We start from the raw sequence: 18,932 nt of genomic DNA, 5'->3' as shown, positions 1-18,932 counted from the left end.
CGACGACTGGTTGTTTTTTTTGTTTTTTCGCTGTTTTAAAACACTTTATACGTCGTATTAACGCGATTTCTTTCCCGACATCAAGCCTGCCTAAAGCAAGTTTGCCAACAAGTCACAAGCACTGGCGTATCTCATTGGTAGAATGTTGGGCTGGCACTCAGCGGACCGGGGTTCAAGCCCCACTGTGTCTTTAATGCTAGCTTTTTCTTATTTCGTGTGGTGTGGTTACGGACACCGGCGGCGGACAACTGCGCGTGACCAGAGTTGTGATCTCAAAACAGGTTTCGCTATAAAGATAAAGCATTTACATAGAGAGCCACTAAACACAAAATTTTGGAAGATGTGTTAATCGTGTATGTATCCGTTACACCCCAAGAAGTGTTAAGTTCACAGGACGTGCGAAAATCAGTTTCAAATACCAGCATGCGTCTTCATAAAGAAGCATGGAGAGCAATCTTGCCACGTGTCTTAAAGCGCCATCATGCTTGGAGAGAAATATAATCAATTTTCACTTTAGCAGAAACAACGCCTGTGTGTAACTGAACTCGAAGTTCCCGCGAAGGGTTGATTGTTTTAGAAACACAGCGTTCTGCTTGAAGTCCCGTCTACACGCCGATCGGTATGAGCTGCCGGCAGCGGTCCTACGGACACGCGTCGCTGTTACTTTGTCTGGTTGATCGCGTCTCCCGAGTGTCCCCACCTAAATTGCTTGTATCTCAAACCATGCTCGCGGTACAAGGTACAAACAATTTAGGTGGGGACATTCGCGAGGACTAGGTGGCGGTGTGACTTGCGGACGTTTCCGCATAGGCCCCGCCAACCGACGTTGTTCAACTGAGTCCAATGTGCTTTCCATCCGAGATTTCTTCCGGAGGAACTCCGTGAAGTTTCAAGGAACACCTAAATATCCCATTTATCTCGGTGGGTCCACTGAAGCCTCTTTTCTGGGGCCTTTCTCCGACACTAAGGGTTAAGCCTCTTTGTGCTTATACACGGCATCGAGTGCCGCGGCACGGAAAGGCGGGACGCGCGGACTTGTTCGGCCGACCCCCGACAAGGCCATGCCTCCTGAGGCTATGGTGGATGCAGGGCCAGACCATTCAGGGTTGAAAGGGTTTCAAATGAACAAGGCCTTCCGGTTTCACGGGAAGAAAAAAATGGCCGACTTGGTTGTTTTGTTCGAAAAACTTTCGCCGTCCTGCTGGGTCCTGTCGTTCCCTACGTGGGAGGCGCGCGCTACGCGTTAAGCGCATCCTGCAAAACTGACATGAAGTTTTTTTTTTCATTTCATTTCATTCCTGCTGGGTTCCCCTGATAGAAACAGATTACCTATTTCAGTAACCAGTATACATGCTTTTAAGGGGTCGTTCGTTGTATAACGTGCATAATCTTAAACTTAGCTCACAGTTCTGCAGTCTGCGGTACAAACCTTTGACTCGCCCAAGACCATGCATCATGTAAAGAGAAATAGCTGACCCAGTGGATGGACACACGGAGCAGCCGGACAAAGATTTCAGAAGCTACGCGAAGGCGCATAGAAAGTGGTTCCTGTTTGGAATATCGTTTATGGCGCTTATTTAATGCGCCTAATGTTTAATATTTATATTTTAAAGCACCTGTTCGATGGGATGTGTCACATGGCGCCATGCAACGGCGATATTGCAAACCATTTCTACGCGCCAATGCGCGCTCTCTGAATAAACAGTCCACCTCCCGGTTGTCGGCATTGCGTGACGTTCTTCATAGCGCTCTGGCGCTAACGCGCCCATTGTCTCCGTCGGACGGTGCCCCGGCGGCGATACAACCAATTGGCCACGAGATGAACAAGAAGTAAGCAGCTTACATACTTCGTCGGCATCCTACGCGGATTCCCACCTTTTCGGGCACACTTACAGGGGGCACCACTCTACTTGCCCGCTGCTAATGACTTAAGCCTACTGCGCTACTGCAGCCACCTCTGCACGTTTGGCCAATACTTGCTGGCCCCAGTGACTCGCTGACGCATACTGCCGATGGCGACTCCTCAGTGCTTCAACGTTTCAGCATGACGTGTGCGAATGCTCCTCCACCGTTCCTGCAGACTCTGGGAACTCCTCCCGTGCCTTGGGCTAAATGGCGCCGTGTCTTGCAGGCGTATGTGGACGTCGCCGCTGGAGACACCACCCGGCTGCTCTAAAGGAGAGCCTACTACTTAGCGCACTCGGAGTTGAGGGCCTTGATGTCTACTGGACACTATACGAAATGCACAGGACTAGGCGGAAAGCGCGGACGGGACTCTGGACAAAAGCACGCAGGATGAATGCATCGCAGCACTCACTCTGCTAGAGAACCATTTTCAGGCTCCGAGCAATGAATATCCAGAGCGTCACTACTTCGAAATGCGCAAGCAAATGTCAGGGGAATCAGTTACTAAATACGTTTCTGCTTTACACGCAACGGCGAGCAAATGCAACTTCGGCGCCTCCGCCAATTCCATGGCCCCGGTCAGCTGTTCAGCGGCATAACTGCACAAAATGTGCGAAGACGACTATTGCAACTTGGTCTCACCCTTACTTTACCGCAAGCAATTCAAATTGCGAAGGAAGAGGAGCGTAGCGAACTCGAAATTCAGGAATTCGCGAACGCACAAGTTGAGAAGATTGGATTACGTCCAGGTTTACAAGATGGCCACCAAAAGCAAAAGTAAGGTCGACGGCCTCCCCGACAGGCCTCCCCCGCGGCCACCTTGGTAGAAAGCCAACATGGCCGCGGGCATCACGACTCCCGTCCTACAACATGAAATTTTGCAAGCCACCTGGATGGACCACACCGATATGACTCGGGTGTCTGCTACAGATGCCGATCTCATCAACACTACGCGAATTTTCTGAATTGTCCAGCCCGCAACCGCACTTGTTCTGCCTGCGGGAAACGAGCCCACTACCGAGCTGTATGCCGCTTACCAAATAGCAGCACGTCTCTACAGAACGTAACTGAAGTACAAGATACTGCTGTAACAAACACCGTTACAATCCTAAATATTGATGAGCGCTCCATATGTCCTTCGCCGCTGAAGATTACTATTAAATGTGGTCAAGTCAACATTCCTTTCCTCGTTGACACAGGCGCAACTGTATTATTCATTGCTTAACTTACAAGATTTCAAGAAGTACGTTTCTGGGACTATCCTACTTGACTCGTACGTTGTTCTTCAGGACTATTCAAAGAAATGCATTCCCAACCTCACGCACTTCTCTACAAACGTTCGGTACAATGATACCACTGCTGCTGTCACATTTTACGTGATGAAAGAGGGTCCTTCACCTCTTCGGTTGGATGCCATTTGAAGCCTTCACATAACCAACGACGGTGCAACATTCCCCTGCTCACAAGTTTCAAGTTCAGAAACGCGAAGAATTACTGCCAATGATTCTTCTGAATTTCATCACCTCTTCACCCAGGAGCTCGGACAGGTGAAAGGCTACATATACGAAGTGATACGCCGTCTAGGTGCGCAGCCAGTTGCTGCCAAACTTCGCAGATTGCCATTCCTGCTTCGACAACAAGTATCCAATGAACTTTCTCGTCTTGAAGAAGCAGGCGTCATCGAACGAGTTTCAGCATCAAATTGAGTCTCTCCACTGGTCGTGGTGAAAAAAAAAAGAACGGTTCCCTAGGACTTTGTGTAGACTTGCGTGAACCAAACAAGGCTATCATGATTGATGGGTTTCCCCTACCCCACATCGAAGAACTTCTCCAGAAACTTACAGGTGCTGCTTACTTTTCAAAGCCAGATCTTGCATCAGCGTACTATCAGGTTAATTTGTCAGAATCAAGTATAGACTTGACTTTTTTGTAACACATGGTGGTTTATTTAAGTTCCGTAGAAGTTTCTTTGGGCTTGCATCTGCCCCTGCTGTTTTTATGAAAATGATGTCAGGCATCTTGAAAGATTGCTCTGGAGTACTGTGCTACTTAGGTGACATTTTGGTCTGGGGTGCAACGTGTGCTAAGCATGATGCTAATTTACAAGTAGTACTAAGACGCATAAGCAACACAGGAATGAAACTGAACGACAAATATGTCTTTGCCGTCGAGCCAATTCAATTTTATGACACAATGTCAGTGCCAGAGAATTGTCTCCACTTGAATCTGAAGCGCATGCTATTGTGTCGTGGTTAGGTTCGTCACACAGCAAGGCGTGTGACGCGAGGAAGATGGAGACAGTGAGGGAAATAAAAGGAAGTTATATTGGACGAAAAAAAAAAAACTATTGCACATACAGTACTATAAGTCGTACACGCACGCAGTTCACTCACAAAATAAAAGAGCAAACAGTCTCACAGTCTGTGCCGTAGCCCGGTGCCTTGAAGTGGGACCAGTTACGTGCTCGGATGCTGTCGTCGCTTGAGTGCCAGGTCAGCGTACCACTGTAGAGGGCATCACCAGGTCTAGGCGTAGCCGCACACTGTCAACGACGTCGCCTCGGTGGACGTGGTCAGCAGCTCCGGTCTTTCGAGGGCGCTCGCCGTACCGGAGATGTCCGCAGGACCACTCACACAGAACTCGCGCCTGGCCACGCCGACACGCCGTGCCCCGAGGACGTCAATGGCTCGAGGACAGGAACCCGGCCTTTCGAACCTCGCGCGTAGTTGCGGGTTCGCCCTAGGCTCCCTTGCGTCGTCTTGCCGGCGTCCGAGCAGCTTCGTTCGTTTGTTTGTTTGTTTGTTTGTATCCTCTAATCCATGGCTCGTACCCACTCTGGGGGATTGGCCAAGAGAACATATAGTCTGTGGACGATAACTGCATTGTTGCTTACAACGAAAAAAAAAGGGGGGGGGGGAAGTTGTATAGTGAAGACAGTATGTTAAAAAAACCAGAAAGAAACCAAAGATTTAGATAGTGAGAAAAAAGAATCAACAACAAAGTAGACACTAATACCTACAACTTGATTTTGGGAGCCGACCAGACAACTGGTTTTGCCAAACCCGATTAATTTGGTATGTCACGGATTTATCCAGAATGGAAAATTACTTTTCGACCCGTTTTTTTTTGAGTATCTGTTAACGTGGGCTTTATGTTGAAAAACGTTTAGAGTCTTGAATAAAATTACACACCGCATCGAATGCATCTCTGTGGCAATTTCCTAAAACAGAGGCACCAAAACTTAGAACATTTTCTGTGGTTAAATTTAAACCTAGCTTCGCAAATGGAATATCTAAAAGTCGTTTCCTAATTGATGCATAGTTACGACATGAGCCAAAATAATATTCAATAGTTTCTGATTCTTCGCAGAACGGACAAAAGGGGGAAAGTGTTAGACCAGCTCTGTGTAAATAAAAGTTAAATGGGGGGACACGGCACCGGAATCTGGAGATTATAATTTCAAGTTTTTTTGACGGACTCCACTGGGCTTTCCATGGAAATTTGAAGTGCTGTTAATCTGTCTATTGTGTGATATTTTCTAAACTATCTGTAAAAATAGCGAATTTCCTATATCTAACCCCTGATAAGTATTCTAACTCGGGAAGTACTGAAATTACTGGTCCATCGAGTGATGCTCGTGCCAAAGCATCTGCCAATTCATTTAATTGTAATCCGCAGTGACCTGGGACCCACACTAATTTGAGGAGTTTTAAATGCGGCGGTGCTAATGTGTCGAACGCTGCTAGGGCACGAGATTGTTCAGAGGTTGTCAGAGCTGCACACACCGAAAGTGAGTCTGTTAGGATGATTGCACTGGTCTCGGTCGTAGGAATTTTACGAAGAGATAAAATAATAGCTATTAGCTCGGCTTCAAATATAGGAGTAAAATCTGGAAGCCTTACTGAAAAAGACCAGCCGAAGAAATCAGACACAATTCCTACGCCTGCCTTTTCATTGTTGACAGAAGCATCTGTAGCTATTACATTTTTTGTTTCTGCATGTACCAAGTAATCGTTTAATGTAGTGGTCAAAAATCTAAGAGATTTCAACCTGGCTTGTGAGGGGAAGATTTCATCGTACTCTATTCTAATGTTGATGGTTGAGGAATTAGTTTCAATTACTGTGCTAATGTCTACATTTATGCAATCCAGTTTCTTTTTAACGAAAATTATCTGAGAGGTATGAAATCGAGGCCAATGTGCAAGAAAGAAAGAGTCAGGGTCGCTGATAAATGCGTACTCTGATCTTCGCGCCGGTAAACTGTAGAACTTTAAGAAGGTTTGAACCGTTAGAATGCGGAATCGACAGAGGAGTGTTGGCAATCGCGCTTCTTGATACAATACATTATTCGCCACGAACCTGGGAAGTCCCAGGCATATTCGCAGGGCTTCTCGCTCTAACATTACTAGCGGTTTAATTTTATAACCAGCGGCCCCCGAGAATAATACACACCCAAATTCCAATATTGGTCGCACATACATTTTATATATCATTAACATCGTGTGTCTGCGCAGTCCGTATTTTCTGTTGCTTAACCTGCGTAATAAACCTAACGCCCGTTGTGCCTTTGCTGTTATATATTCAATGTGTGGGCTCCAATTTAGCTTTTCATTATAAATCATTCCTAAGTACCTGACTGAATCAAATTGTGGAATAGGTTCCCGATTATACAATACAGAAATTGAAACTGTACCTGCTATAGGAAACACCAAGAGCGCACTTTTACTGATGTTCAATGACAATAAAATGGATTGTAACCAAATTTCTAGTGTATTAATATATTTTTGCAGTTTTTGATGTAGTGAGTTAATGTCGCTCTCTGCAGCGAAGAACGCGATATCATCTGCATAAATGTAAACACTGACATCCTGAACAATTGGAATAGAGCTCATCAGTATATTGAATAATGCTGGAGATAGGACGGACCCTTGGGGAACACCACGTTTGTGTTTGAATTTATGCGAACAACAGCCATCCTTCACGCAATACAATTCCCTTGATTTTAGGAATTCTGCTATCCACTCGGTAATATACTGAGGAAACTTTAGACTCTGCAAGGTGCTCAGTAGAATTGAGTGCTCGACACTGTCGTACGCTTTAGCTATGTCGAGAGTTACTAATGCGGCGTACTGTTTCCTTTTACGAGCAAGCTGCATTCGACTCTCTAAATCCGCATGGGCGCACCAAATTGAGCATTCACAACGAAAACCAATTCGATTTGGCTTTAATATGACCTTTTTCGTCATCCAGGAGTTTATTCGGCCCTTTAGAACCCTCTCTATGAGTTTCACCATGTTCGAAGTTAGCGAGATGGGTCTGATATTTTCTATGGTAAAACCTAACCCTTGCTTTTTTATTAATAGGATTACCTTAGCTATTTTCCAGTCATACGGTATCCAGGCATTCTTTAAAGAGTAGTTTATAAGATTGAGGACGTCACCGGGGGATAGCTTGAATAAAATTTTAATCATAGAAACTGTGATTCCATCTGGACCAGGAGCTGACGATGGTAGATCTCGGATGACTTTTGAAGCTTCAGACAGCGTAACGTTTTCGAAGTCAGTGCTTATGCTAGACTTTTGCCAGTTGAAAGCCATAACCGGAAAAAATCTAATTTCTAGACCTCTGCCAATTGACTCTAAAGAGTTCTTCGTTTCTTCCAATGATAATTTTTCATAATCAGTATTTAATGAAGACGGCAGGATTTTGCGAGATCGCATATATTGAAATAAAGCTTTCTTATTTTTGGATTTCGAGAGAAAATCGAAATTTCTTTTATCATATTTTTCTTTAGCTTGGGCCACCGTGTGTTTAAATACAGCGGCAAGAAATTTATAATCTGACCAGTTCTTAGGGGACTGATTATGTATTAGCTTCTTCCAAGCTGCCTGTCTTCGTCTGTGATCTCGTGAACAGTTGGAATTCCACCAGGGGATATAGGGTATTCTCTTCGCCGATTTAACAGCAAATTCAGCGTTTTTGTATGCCCTTTTGATTATTGCGCTTATTTTCATAGCTTTAGTGTCATCTCCATCCTGAGAAGGAGCGTATAAAGCAGTTTTTAGGTCGTGTTGAAATTTTGCATAACTTATATAGGTTCGGGCATGGAAGCATGATGGTTTGACGGGGCAAGCGATCTCGAACATTATTGGAAAGTGGTCACTATTGGAGGCGCAATCAAGGGCTGTCCACGATGTACTAGCAATGGCCGAGCTTACAAAGCTTAAATCTAAGGCGGAGCGTGAACGACCTCAAATAAATGTGGGAGTTCTAGCGTTAAGGCACAATAAGTTGTGGTCTACCGACCAGTCCCACAACCGTTGTCCACACTGATCTGTTCTAAAACCCCAGCAGGTATGGTGAGAGTTGAAGTCACCAACTATAATTTTTTTTCTTTACAGCCTGAATTAGCAGCCATATCTAACAATCTCGTGTCTTGAACGCCTACAGGAATGTAGACGTTTATTAGCGAGAAAGGCAAGTATCCTGGCAAAGTAATATCTAACGCGAAAATTTCGCATTCAGAAGACATACATTTGTATGAGTTTTTGACTTTTAAACTAATTTTATTGTTTATAAAGAAAGCTAAACCTCCACCTACAGATGGACGGTCTAGACGAAAGGTTTGGAAGTTCGGTAGGTGAAATACATGATGTGTGGATAGCCAAGTTTCTTGTAATGCAATAATAGCCGGATCGAATTTGGAAGACAGGTATAACAGATCTGTTATGGCTGAGTGAAGAGATCGGCAATTCCAATGTATAATTTTAAGAGACCCTATGATTTCGTTAAAATGGTTTCGGCAATCACCTTATCTAAAATACTTTCTTTTAGAAAATCGGTTTTTGAAAGGTTGTCTTTCTGGTATTTCTAGCTTTTTACATGTTTCGGCGAGCTAGGTTTTTTCGATGCAGGGGATCTAGAACGCTTTAGGCATTTGAGATCTATGTCCATATCTTGCGTGTCCTGAGAAGCTTCCTGTGCGCCCTCGCTTTGCCTCTGAACGCCTTCTCCTGAGGGCTCTGCAGACTGTGCATCCGGTGGAGTTATCTCAGATTCTGCCTCACTTGTCGGGTGTGCAGACTCAGCATTTTTTACAGCCGTACCTATATCTATCTGTGCTCCATAGACTTGTGCAATTTGGTTATTCACAATGTGCGACAGCGACTCACATAGGGTGGTAGCAAGGCGTTGCATAGCCTTATCCACAGCCTTCTCGATCATGTCCGCAATTGATAGGGAAAAGGATGCTTCCATTGCTATGTTATGGCGGGCAGCTGCTCCTGCATACCCTTGAGTTCGGGCTTGGATTTCAGCAATGGCATCCTTTCGGGAGCATCGCCTTCTGTCTACAATTTCAAGGATTTGTATTTCACGTGCCTTGGCTGAGCAGTTTGGGTTATCAGCGCAGTGTGCTTCATGGCAAAAAAAGCACTTTTCTTCATTACTTTTACAGTCGTTCGAGTTGTGCGTCTCACCACAAATTCTGCATCTAGGTACTGACCTGCACCCTTTCACTGTGTGCCCATAACGCCAACACTTATTACACTGTAGGGGACGAGGTGATAGTGGCTCCACTCTGTATAATAAAGGCCACGCTTTGATTTCGGTTGGGCGATTCGACCCGGCAAACGTAGCAATCACAGACTCCGTTGGGACCTTGTTCTTGTCCACAACTCGACTACATCTATAGATAGCTATCACACCTGCTTCTGAAAACATATCTAATATCTCAGTTGGGGTCAAGTTGACATCGACACCCCGAACGAGGCCTTTGACGCAAGCTAGGTGAGGTGGAATGAATGCGCTCACCGGGTTGGTAGTGAATACCGAGAATTTTAGTAGGTCTCGAACACAGAGCTGGTCAGACGAGAAGCAAAGAATGCCACCCTTGCCGAACTGCCTGACCTCTGTGATGCTTTGGTAGTGAGTTGTAGCGGCTCTCAACTCCGTCTGGATCATTTTTGGATTATTCATCCGTATAATACCATCGTTGCTTGGGACCAATGCCACAGGAACGGATGAGATGCCATTGCGTAAAAACAAGTCCACTGGCAATTCCTGCGAAGGAAGAGAAGCAGACCAGAGGAAAGCCCCTGGTCCAGGTGAGGAAAACGGCATCTGCCTGGTCGTACTATCTGAAAATACACTCGCTAATCAATTAGGACACTATAGAAACGCTTACGAACAAAAAGACGAAACAAAATCAATCACAACTACTGAATTCTTGGCCAAACCCTCAGAGCAGGCAAACGTCAGTTGCTGATCGAAAACTGCTAGCTACTCTTCTTCTCATCAGCTACGTGACCGGAGAATTCTCCGCGAGCGTCTCTTCTTCTTTCTTCACTGGGCGCGCTGCAATGCCCCTTCATTCTTCTCATCTTCCAGGTGATGTGGCGCTGTCGTTTGCTATGCTCGCATTTTTTTAAGCTACTACATCACATATTGTTAATGCACTTGTGCCTGCAGATTTTAAAATCTTGCATTCATGTTTTCGTCTCGCTGGCGATTACTCAAAAATCATTCCACATAACGCTGATGTTGTTGAACCACTGCGTTCCATGTTGCGTAAAGGCCAAACATTCAATCGGTCTGAAGATGCTAATTCGGCTTTCAACAATATCAAAGCAGTACTAGCTGCAAACCCAGTTATTGAACTGTCTGACGAAACCTTCCAATAGTTATTACGACTTATGCATCTTACATAGGATTGCGTGCCGTGTTTCAACAACTCAAAGGCGACTGGTTAATTAAAATTGTTTTTGATTCGAGAACTCCGTGTCCTGCTGAACGCAGATACTCTGCTGGTGAGCGTGAAGCCTTAGCCTGCCCCTCAGCTTGTGAGAAATGGCATGAGTACTTATGGGGTAAACATTTTGCATTACGCACTGATCATCAAGCCCTTGTTACGTTACTTTCTGCTAAATCAGAGGGCCGGCACCCATTACACATTTAACGCTGGTGTACCAGACTGTTATACTACAACTTCACTGTACAGTACTGCAAGAATTCACATAACATTGTGGCGGATGCACTTTCTCGTTTACCTCTACAGCTTCTAGTCTTTCCACAACTAGAAGAAACAATAATCTCTCTCGATACTCCTTGCATAAGTAAAGCTGACCTACAGGCAGCAACTGCTGAAGATGCCACATTACAACATAAGCTTACATTCATTGCTAATGGCTGGCCAGATAAGAAATCCCTGGCACCAGAATTACTGCCCTACTTTGCAATCAGATTTCAGCTGTCCTGTGTAGAAAATTTAGTTTTCCGCGCAGATAGAGTCACCATTCCTGCATCAATGTGCGACAAACTTGTGCAATTCGCTCATGAAAGCCACCCAGGCATTTTCAGGACGAAACAACGGCTTAGAGAGAAACACTGCTGGCCAGGCTTGAATAGTCAAGTTGAACGTGGTGTTCGCAACTGCCTTGTATGTCAAACAGCTGATCCATCAGCTAAACCTGTTTTTGCACCCCTCCAACCTGTTCCGTGGCTAAGAAAACCGTGGGAAAATATAGGCATGAACATCATCGGTCCACTTTAACGTGCTCCATACGACTGCAGATATGCCATTACATTAGCTGCCACTCAAAGTGGCCGGAAGTTTGTTTTACTCATGCAGTCCCTTCTGAGGCGGTATTGACATTCTTGACAGTTCTTTTCAGTAGGGAAGGCTTCCCTGAGGCAATTGTTACGGACAACGGTCCTCAGTTCAAATCTCAACTATTTGAAACTTTCTTTTCAGAAAGAGGCATTGAGCATCTTTGCTCATCGAACTACTACCCGCAAGGCCACAGTCAAGTTGAACGTTTCAACAAAGTTCTAAATGAGCAAATTCAGCTCGCAAAATGTATATGCCACCCACCGAAACATCCTATCAGATTACTTAGTCACGTATCGCTTTACGCCTCAAGCTACTACAGGCTTTTCACCTGCACAACTTTTGCATAATCGCCAACTCCGTTCTGGAATCGACAGTGCAGGGTTACACCCAAAGTCTCCTGCTCCTTTGCCCACGTTGGATTTTATGAGAACACGAGTATTCAATACGCAACAGGCAACTAAGCAACGCATATAATCAAAGCGGGGAGCAAAGCCTCCGAAGTTCCAGGTGGGTCACAGGGTCAAAGTTCATCTTCCGGGCAAGCATATTAGGTACAAGGGTTCGTATACAATTACTAGTCAGGTTCGACTGAATTCATTACTCCTGAGTGATGGCTATGTGTGGAATGCTTCAAAGCTCAGACTGGTTCCTGCAGAGCAAAACTCAACTTCACAGCAGAATTCACTTCCTCTGCCTAATTCTTCATTCATCCAACATATTGTTACGTGTTGCTGAACATCTCCATGTTCTCTTGCAAAGAACCAATTAGTGACGCTTGCGCAAACCACATTACACACAAGAAACGGCTACGCCGCGGTGGTCTAGTGGCTAAGGCACTCGGCAGCTGAACCGCAGGTCGCGGTATCAAATCCCGGCTGCGGCGGCTGCATTTCCAATGGAGCCGGCAATGTTGTGGGCCCGTGGGCTCAGATTTGGGTGCACGTTAAAAAAACCCCAGGTGGTCGAAATTTCCGGAGCCCTTCACTACGGCGTCTCTCATAATCATATGGTGGTTTCGGGACGTTGAACCGGACATATCAATAACACAAGAAACGGCTGATGTGCCCAGCCCCAGTGCAGATTGTTTCAAAGGGGGGAAAGATGTCTCAGGTACGAATGCCTCATGTACGAACACTCCAGAGTCGTTAGCGCTCTCCGACAATGAGTATGTAGGAGAGCCTCAAGGCTGAAAATTGTTTAATGTGGATAAGGCTCCATAGGTAAATCTTTCACCTCATTCTCCTGCATGTCGTCGTTTCAAGCGACGCTGTAAAAAACAGGCGCGTTACAAAGATTATGTTCCTTGATGATGATGATATGTGCAGTTTAACGTCCCAAAACCATCATATGATTATGAGAGACGCCGTAGTGGAGGGCTCCGGAAATTTTGACCACCTGGGGTTCTTTAACGTGCACCCAAATTGTATAATTCGCGTTCTCTTGTACAAGTACACAAGAGTATACATCTTCCTTTCTAGGGGGGGGGGGGGGGGTAATGTTGTGTCGGGCACTTAATGACCTCGGATCAGTTTCAGTTTCTATGGCTTGTGTCGCATGGCGCCACGCAACGGCGATAATGTGAACCATTGCTACGCGCCAATGCGCGCTCTATAGTCCCCCTCCCAGTTGTAGGCCTTGCGCAACGTTCTTCATAGCACTCTGGCGCTAATGCGTCCATTGTCTCTGTCGGACGGTGCTCCGGCGACGATACAACACATAACACTATATCAAAATGCTGCCTTAGAAAAGCTCAAGGGGGCCATCATCATCATCATCATCATCATCGTCAGTCTGACCATCCACTTCAGGACAAAGGCCTCTCCTATGTTTCGCCAGTCAACTCGGTCCTGTGCTTGCTGCTGCCATTTTATACCCACAAACTTCTTAATCTCATCTGTCCAACTAACTTTCTGGCTCCCCCTAAACCGATTGCCTTCTCTGGGCATCCAGTTAGTTATCCTTAATGTCCTTAAGGTGTCTTCGGACGGGAAGAGTACCAGAATCTTGGAAAAATGCTAAGATCATCTTAATTCATAAGAAAGAAGACACCAAGGACATGAAAAATTACAGGCCGATACGCTTACTGTCCGTTCTCTACAAACCATTTACAAAAATAATTGCTAATAAAATTCAGGCGCAAGTGACATTAGAGTTCCATCAACAAAAGTACGAAGCAGGATTTCCTACAGGCTGCTCAACAACCAACCACATTCATACTGTAAAGAAATGGAATATCGGAGGCCGAGGAAGGGCACAGGAAAAAGGACCCACTTCTCACTTTAACGAGGTCTGTAAGCACTACCAGCTGCGGTGTGCGAACTTGCCGCTTTCACACCAACGCTATCTCCGTTTATTTATATCTATCTCCGTTTATTTGCCCAAAATTCATAGACGGAATGACCTATGCTGTCCGCGCTGTGTTCATCCGATGTGCACCTTTCAACACATGCTGTGGCTGTGTCAAGACTTGCGCGAGGGCTCAGGGTCTCCCTCTACTGAAGAAGACTGGCTCCAGCTCATCACCAGCTCCAAAAAGTACCAGCAGCTAGGGCTGTCCAGAGAGCCCGTGAATTCGACGAGAGCCTGAACATCGTGGCGCCATCGTGGGTAGGGCCCCCAGACGGTACTCTCTGACGGGGGCATTCTCGTCTTCCCTATGATCAAATAAAGTTCTCTGACTGAGTGACTGCCTGGCTGGCTGGCTGGCTGGCTGACATTCGCGAGGAGCGATCAACGAGATAAAGTAACAACGACGCACGTCCGTGGGAAAGCTGCTGGCAACGCACCCCTATGGACAAGCCAGCGCTACCTTAAGATAAAATAATTGGCCCCCAATCTGTATGTTTCACTCCGAATGTCGTCGAAAGACGATAGTCTTGCGTCGGGAGAGAGTGAACACAACGCTTATTTCATGTTCTGTGCGAGAAAACGGTGAATTTTATTCTAGAGACGCTGCGTTGGAGCATCTCGATCCAAGCAGCGAAGGCGAACGAGCGCATCGAGGCAGACACGAGCGCTATCAGGCAGTTATCTTCGAAAACGAAGGAAGGCGTGCGCGCCTGTCTCGGAGGCGATAAGGTGTAGAACGCAAAGCGACGGGCAGGTGCCACCACTGTGTCGTCTTAGCAAAGCGTTGGAAACACTTGCCTTTTTGTGCATAGCGTTGCATTCTTAGCCATCGTGATAAACGCTACGGCCCTTAGAATCACTTATGTATGCCTTCACTAGTATAAATACACACAGAATATTGACGTGTTGTTTTTATGCTTCAGATAATTGCTTTTAATAATTGCTTTGTACAGCGAAAGTTGTTATGAGATCACAACTCTGATCTCGCGCAGCACCGTAGCTATCCACCGCCGGTGTCCGTAACCACATCGCGCGAAATCTTAATTTCACCGGTGTACGTAACCACATCGGTGTTTTTTTTTAATTCACAATTACACAAGTATGAACGCTTAAACTTGACCAATAATGGTGGGCGCTGCGGATGGGTTTGAATTTAAGCCGTTTGGGGTAGCGTTTCGGCGGACAAACAGAGGAATTGACAGACAGACAGACAGACAGACAGACAGACAGACAGACAGACAGACAGACAGACAGACAGACAGACAGACAGACAGACAGACAGACCAAAATTTTTGCGTTGAAGTACCCCAACAAATGCTATCGTCTTTAAAGGATAACTTTCGTGCCGTTACTACAGCAACCGGCGAGGCCGGCGGCAACGCCAGCGTTCAGCGAGCGTCGCGGGTCTCTGTGCACAGCTTCATGCAGCTTCTTTAGTTGCTACACTTAGCGACAACTTTTCTTGGCGCCGAGAGGAAAGCTACGGAGGCGGAGAATCTGCACTACGCGAAGTCGTTCATTGCGGCGCGCATCCCGTAACGCTATGGAAATTGACGGGGCGCTCCAACAGAGTTTCATGTACACGCAGACGCCGCTTAGCGTTTGAGCTGCACGAAAAAAAAGCGGGACTTTCTCGCACGTCCAAAAACGCAAAGCCACAAAGAAAAAGGTAAAAGAAATACGACTATCTTAATGGTGGGAGCTGCGTCCTGTCTGAAGTAGCTCCACGTTTTAAATAAAGGGGGAACTTCCATGTTTCACGGTGAAAACACGGGCACTGTTGTGGAACTACATTCACTGGCTGCAGGATGCCCGTCATTTGACTCTGTCGCCTTTGCTCCAATGCCAAAAAAGTTTTTGCCGAGTGTTGCGTTCCCCAACTGGCGTTTATCATTCCCGTTTGCAAAATGAACTTGTGATGCGGTAAGCAGCCACGCAGGAAATCTGCCCAAAGAAAACGTCTACGTGCTCCGTTAGTCGTCGCCAGTCAGGTTAAACTCTACGTGCTAAGAAAAAGCAATTTTATACCAAAAGTGGCATAGGTGTTCTCTGGTCAATCGCGTCCATCAAGGTAGCCGGGAAGTGCCCCCCCCCCCCCCTAAATTGGTTGTACCTTACACCGTGGCCTGCCTTTAACATCGTTCCCCACTTACAATGGGGGCCGGCCAAAGGGAAGACACGTTTTTCCCTGGCCGGGCAGCGGTGTTGATAACATGCCGCGAGTAGGCGACCTTAGACCAAGTTTGGCGTCCAATCAGTCATGAGTCAAAATGTATGATTAAGCGTGAACGGTGCTTCATTGCCGCAAGCTCGCTTATACCAATGCACAGAAAACGTTAAAATACTAGCCCACGTTTTACCTTCGTGTTCTACCGACTCTGATATTTCTAGCGGCTTGCAGTTGGCGATTCGGGGTAATTTTCCGGGATGACTCGTAAGCGAGAAAATACTGTCAATAGCACCTTCTTTAATTCACACCTGTTTCATCGGGCGCAGGAAACGCGTTCTCTGCCTCGGTGATGAATCGCACAGTGTGCTTCTTGAAATGTTGCCCGCAGTGGCGATGTAAGACCTGCTGTCCGCTTTCTCTGTAGAGAACAGCAGTTGCTTCACTTGACCGACATCGATGGAGCTTCAAAGCGAACGGCCAGCTACGGCGGGATATTATAGGGGAAAGCACGTGACGGCAAGTGGTAGTTTCTACTCACTCCGCATAGAGCACTCCTGTTGTCCCCGCTCGCTCTCCAGAATGCATGTGGAAAACGACCCCCTTTTTAAAGAAAAGCCGAGAGGTAAAGTGAACTTCTCGGAGTGTTTCGTGTTGCCTGATGTTCGGTGTATCAACTGTTCCAATTATTTTTGTTTGATGCAGCTGTAGATAATAGACAGTGTTTGTGTTTGATAGTGTAGATAGTGTAGATAGTGTTTGAAATTCGCTTGACGTGAATATTTCAGTCTACCCCAATTCGATGTAGTCGTCTTCGACTGTACAGCAGTTCCCCTTTTCCTGGCAGACCTGCAAGTCTCTGAAAATTTCAGGAGCCCTTATCGGGCAAATGGGGCAAACGCAGCTTGTTGCGTGCGTGTCTGTACTACCTTTATTTATTTATTTATTTATTTATTTATTTATTTATTTATTTATTTATTTATTTATTTATTTATTTAATTATATGTGTGTATTTATTTATGTTTCGAACTTCCATGCCGGGAACTCGACCCCCATTCTCATGCCAACCAGCGCCACACCTCGACTGCTTTAGGCAACAACGACCGCCATGTACTCTCGTCCTGGCCACGAGGCCCGGAATCCAGAAAGCATAAATTGTTGAAAACTGCGCACATAAATACGCACGTGACCAGCGCACCCAGGGCCGCGATTGTATTCGGCACCGGGTTCATTGCATACGACGCCACCACCGAATACTGTGGAAGCTTCGCTGAAATGCTTATTAACAATCTCATAGTCACCGCATAATGACGCGTAGCGGAGAGAGGTAAGTAACGCTCGCTAACTCGTCATGTACGCAAGTAGTGACCTCTAAGGTTGAAGACTGGGCTTGTTGGTATGTCATTACTGTACATTGCCTGGCGCAAGTATCAACGGGTCACAAGAACAAAAAATACACACACGATAGAGCGATCTAGAGTGATAGCAACTGCTACTAAACCTGAGACGTCAAGCAGTAACTGCAATAAGGGGAGACGTCATCGAAAGGTGGTTAAGGAGGTAATAAATGCTGCCGTTACAACCCTTCCCACTGACTCTCTTTAAGGGCGTACCGTGATGTCTTCATCGGCGCGTAGCACAATTAAAAAGGCGGATTCATTTACAGCTCCTCTATTGTATGGGACAACTTCCTACCTGCTTTTGGATGACGTTTCCTCAATTTTGTTATTATGTAGCACAAGTTCAACAGAAGTGTCGTGCTTACTAATCTTTCATTCAGTTGCTGAACGGCGGTGGGCAGCTACACCTAAGCAACGTGCTAGCCGTGGGCGGTGAACCTTCCGATGATGGTGACGAGAAGGCGCTCCTGCACAAGTACATGGCTGAGAACGAGGCCCTAAGGTAAGCGCGTGCCGCAATGAGAAAGGAAATTTTTAACGGGCAGCTCTCCGGCAATGTCGCTGTCCTCTTCGGGTTGAAACAGCGGCTTTAATAATAAAAATAAATGTTGGTGCACTCATACAGGCGAAAGCAACGGAGGGTGACTGGAGAAAATTGCGCTACAATTGCTGCGGAAAACGATGTTAGGGAGAAAACAAAAAAAAAGTGGACAAAACAAGCACAAACTATCACCTGAAGCAATGGAACGATGATGATGATGATAAAACTTTATTTACTTAGCAGAAGGATCCTCCTCCCCTTTTAGGCGAGGGAGGGAAAGGAGCACACCTTGACGACGGCCATGATACCGTCGGCCTTGGCGGCGTCTTCCGCCTGCCGTAATAAGCGGGCTTGTAATTGAGAGTTAGAGCATAGTAGCGTGGTATTCCATCCACTCCCGTCTGGGAATGCGCTTCTCATAGGGGCCTGCGGGCATGCCCATAAAATGTGGCTCAAGTACACCCTGTTGTTGCAAACTCTACACTTATCCCAATGAAGTTCTGGCACGCAGCGGTTCATTGTTACCGGACTAGATTCACCTCATATTCCCGGACGTGTACACAACCAGCCACTGCCGGTGCTGCGGCACTCACCCGGCTACGCTTCCGCACATTCTGTGAGAGTGCCCGGCACAGTACAGACACACTAACGCCACGACCCTTTCGTCGAAGCTCTATCAGGCTCTGCGGAGCATAGCTCTTTACGACCAAACCTGGGCGACCCAGCACGCCCATGAGGCAGCGTCGAGGCAAACCTTGACGTCCTCTCATGGGAGGCTTAGGCCCAGCCACCTAAACCTGCTGGTTTCTTATAATAAAGTTTATTCCTCCTCCTGTGGATCGTGAGCCGTTACGCATACATCGTTCATTGTAGTTTCGCTTGATCGGCGACCCAAGGCCATGGTCTCTCTATTCGAGCGATAGCTTGCGATCGCGTCTTTAAAGAATATTTATCAGAACT

At 46.3% G+C, this 18,932-nt stretch overlaps 1 protein-coding gene across 6 annotated transcripts in view; it reads left to right on the top strand.

Annotated features, from left to right (window-relative positions):
- Positions 1-18,932, top strand: part of LOC119164063 (kinesin-like protein KIF12) — a 318,668-nt gene that overhangs the window by 198,807 nt on the left and 100,929 nt on the right. For all 6 annotated transcript variants that reach the window (XM_075888720.1, XM_075888721.1, XM_075888718.1 and 3 more), the window contains one exon: positions 17,812-17,933. In XM_075888720.1, coding sequence (XP_075744835.1) covers positions 17,812-17,933 — 122 coding nt within the window. The remainder of the gene's footprint in view (positions 1-17,811; positions 17,934-18,932) is intronic.

This window comes from Rhipicephalus microplus, chromosome 3, assembly GCF_043290135.1.
Source record: "Rhipicephalus microplus isolate Deutch F79 chromosome 3, USDA_Rmic, whole genome shotgun sequence".
NCBI lineage: Eukaryota > Metazoa > Arthropoda > Arachnida > Ixodida > Ixodidae > Rhipicephalus > Rhipicephalus microplus.
Note: the sequence above shows the minus strand (reverse complement) of the source record. Positions and strands in the feature narration are given on the sequence as shown.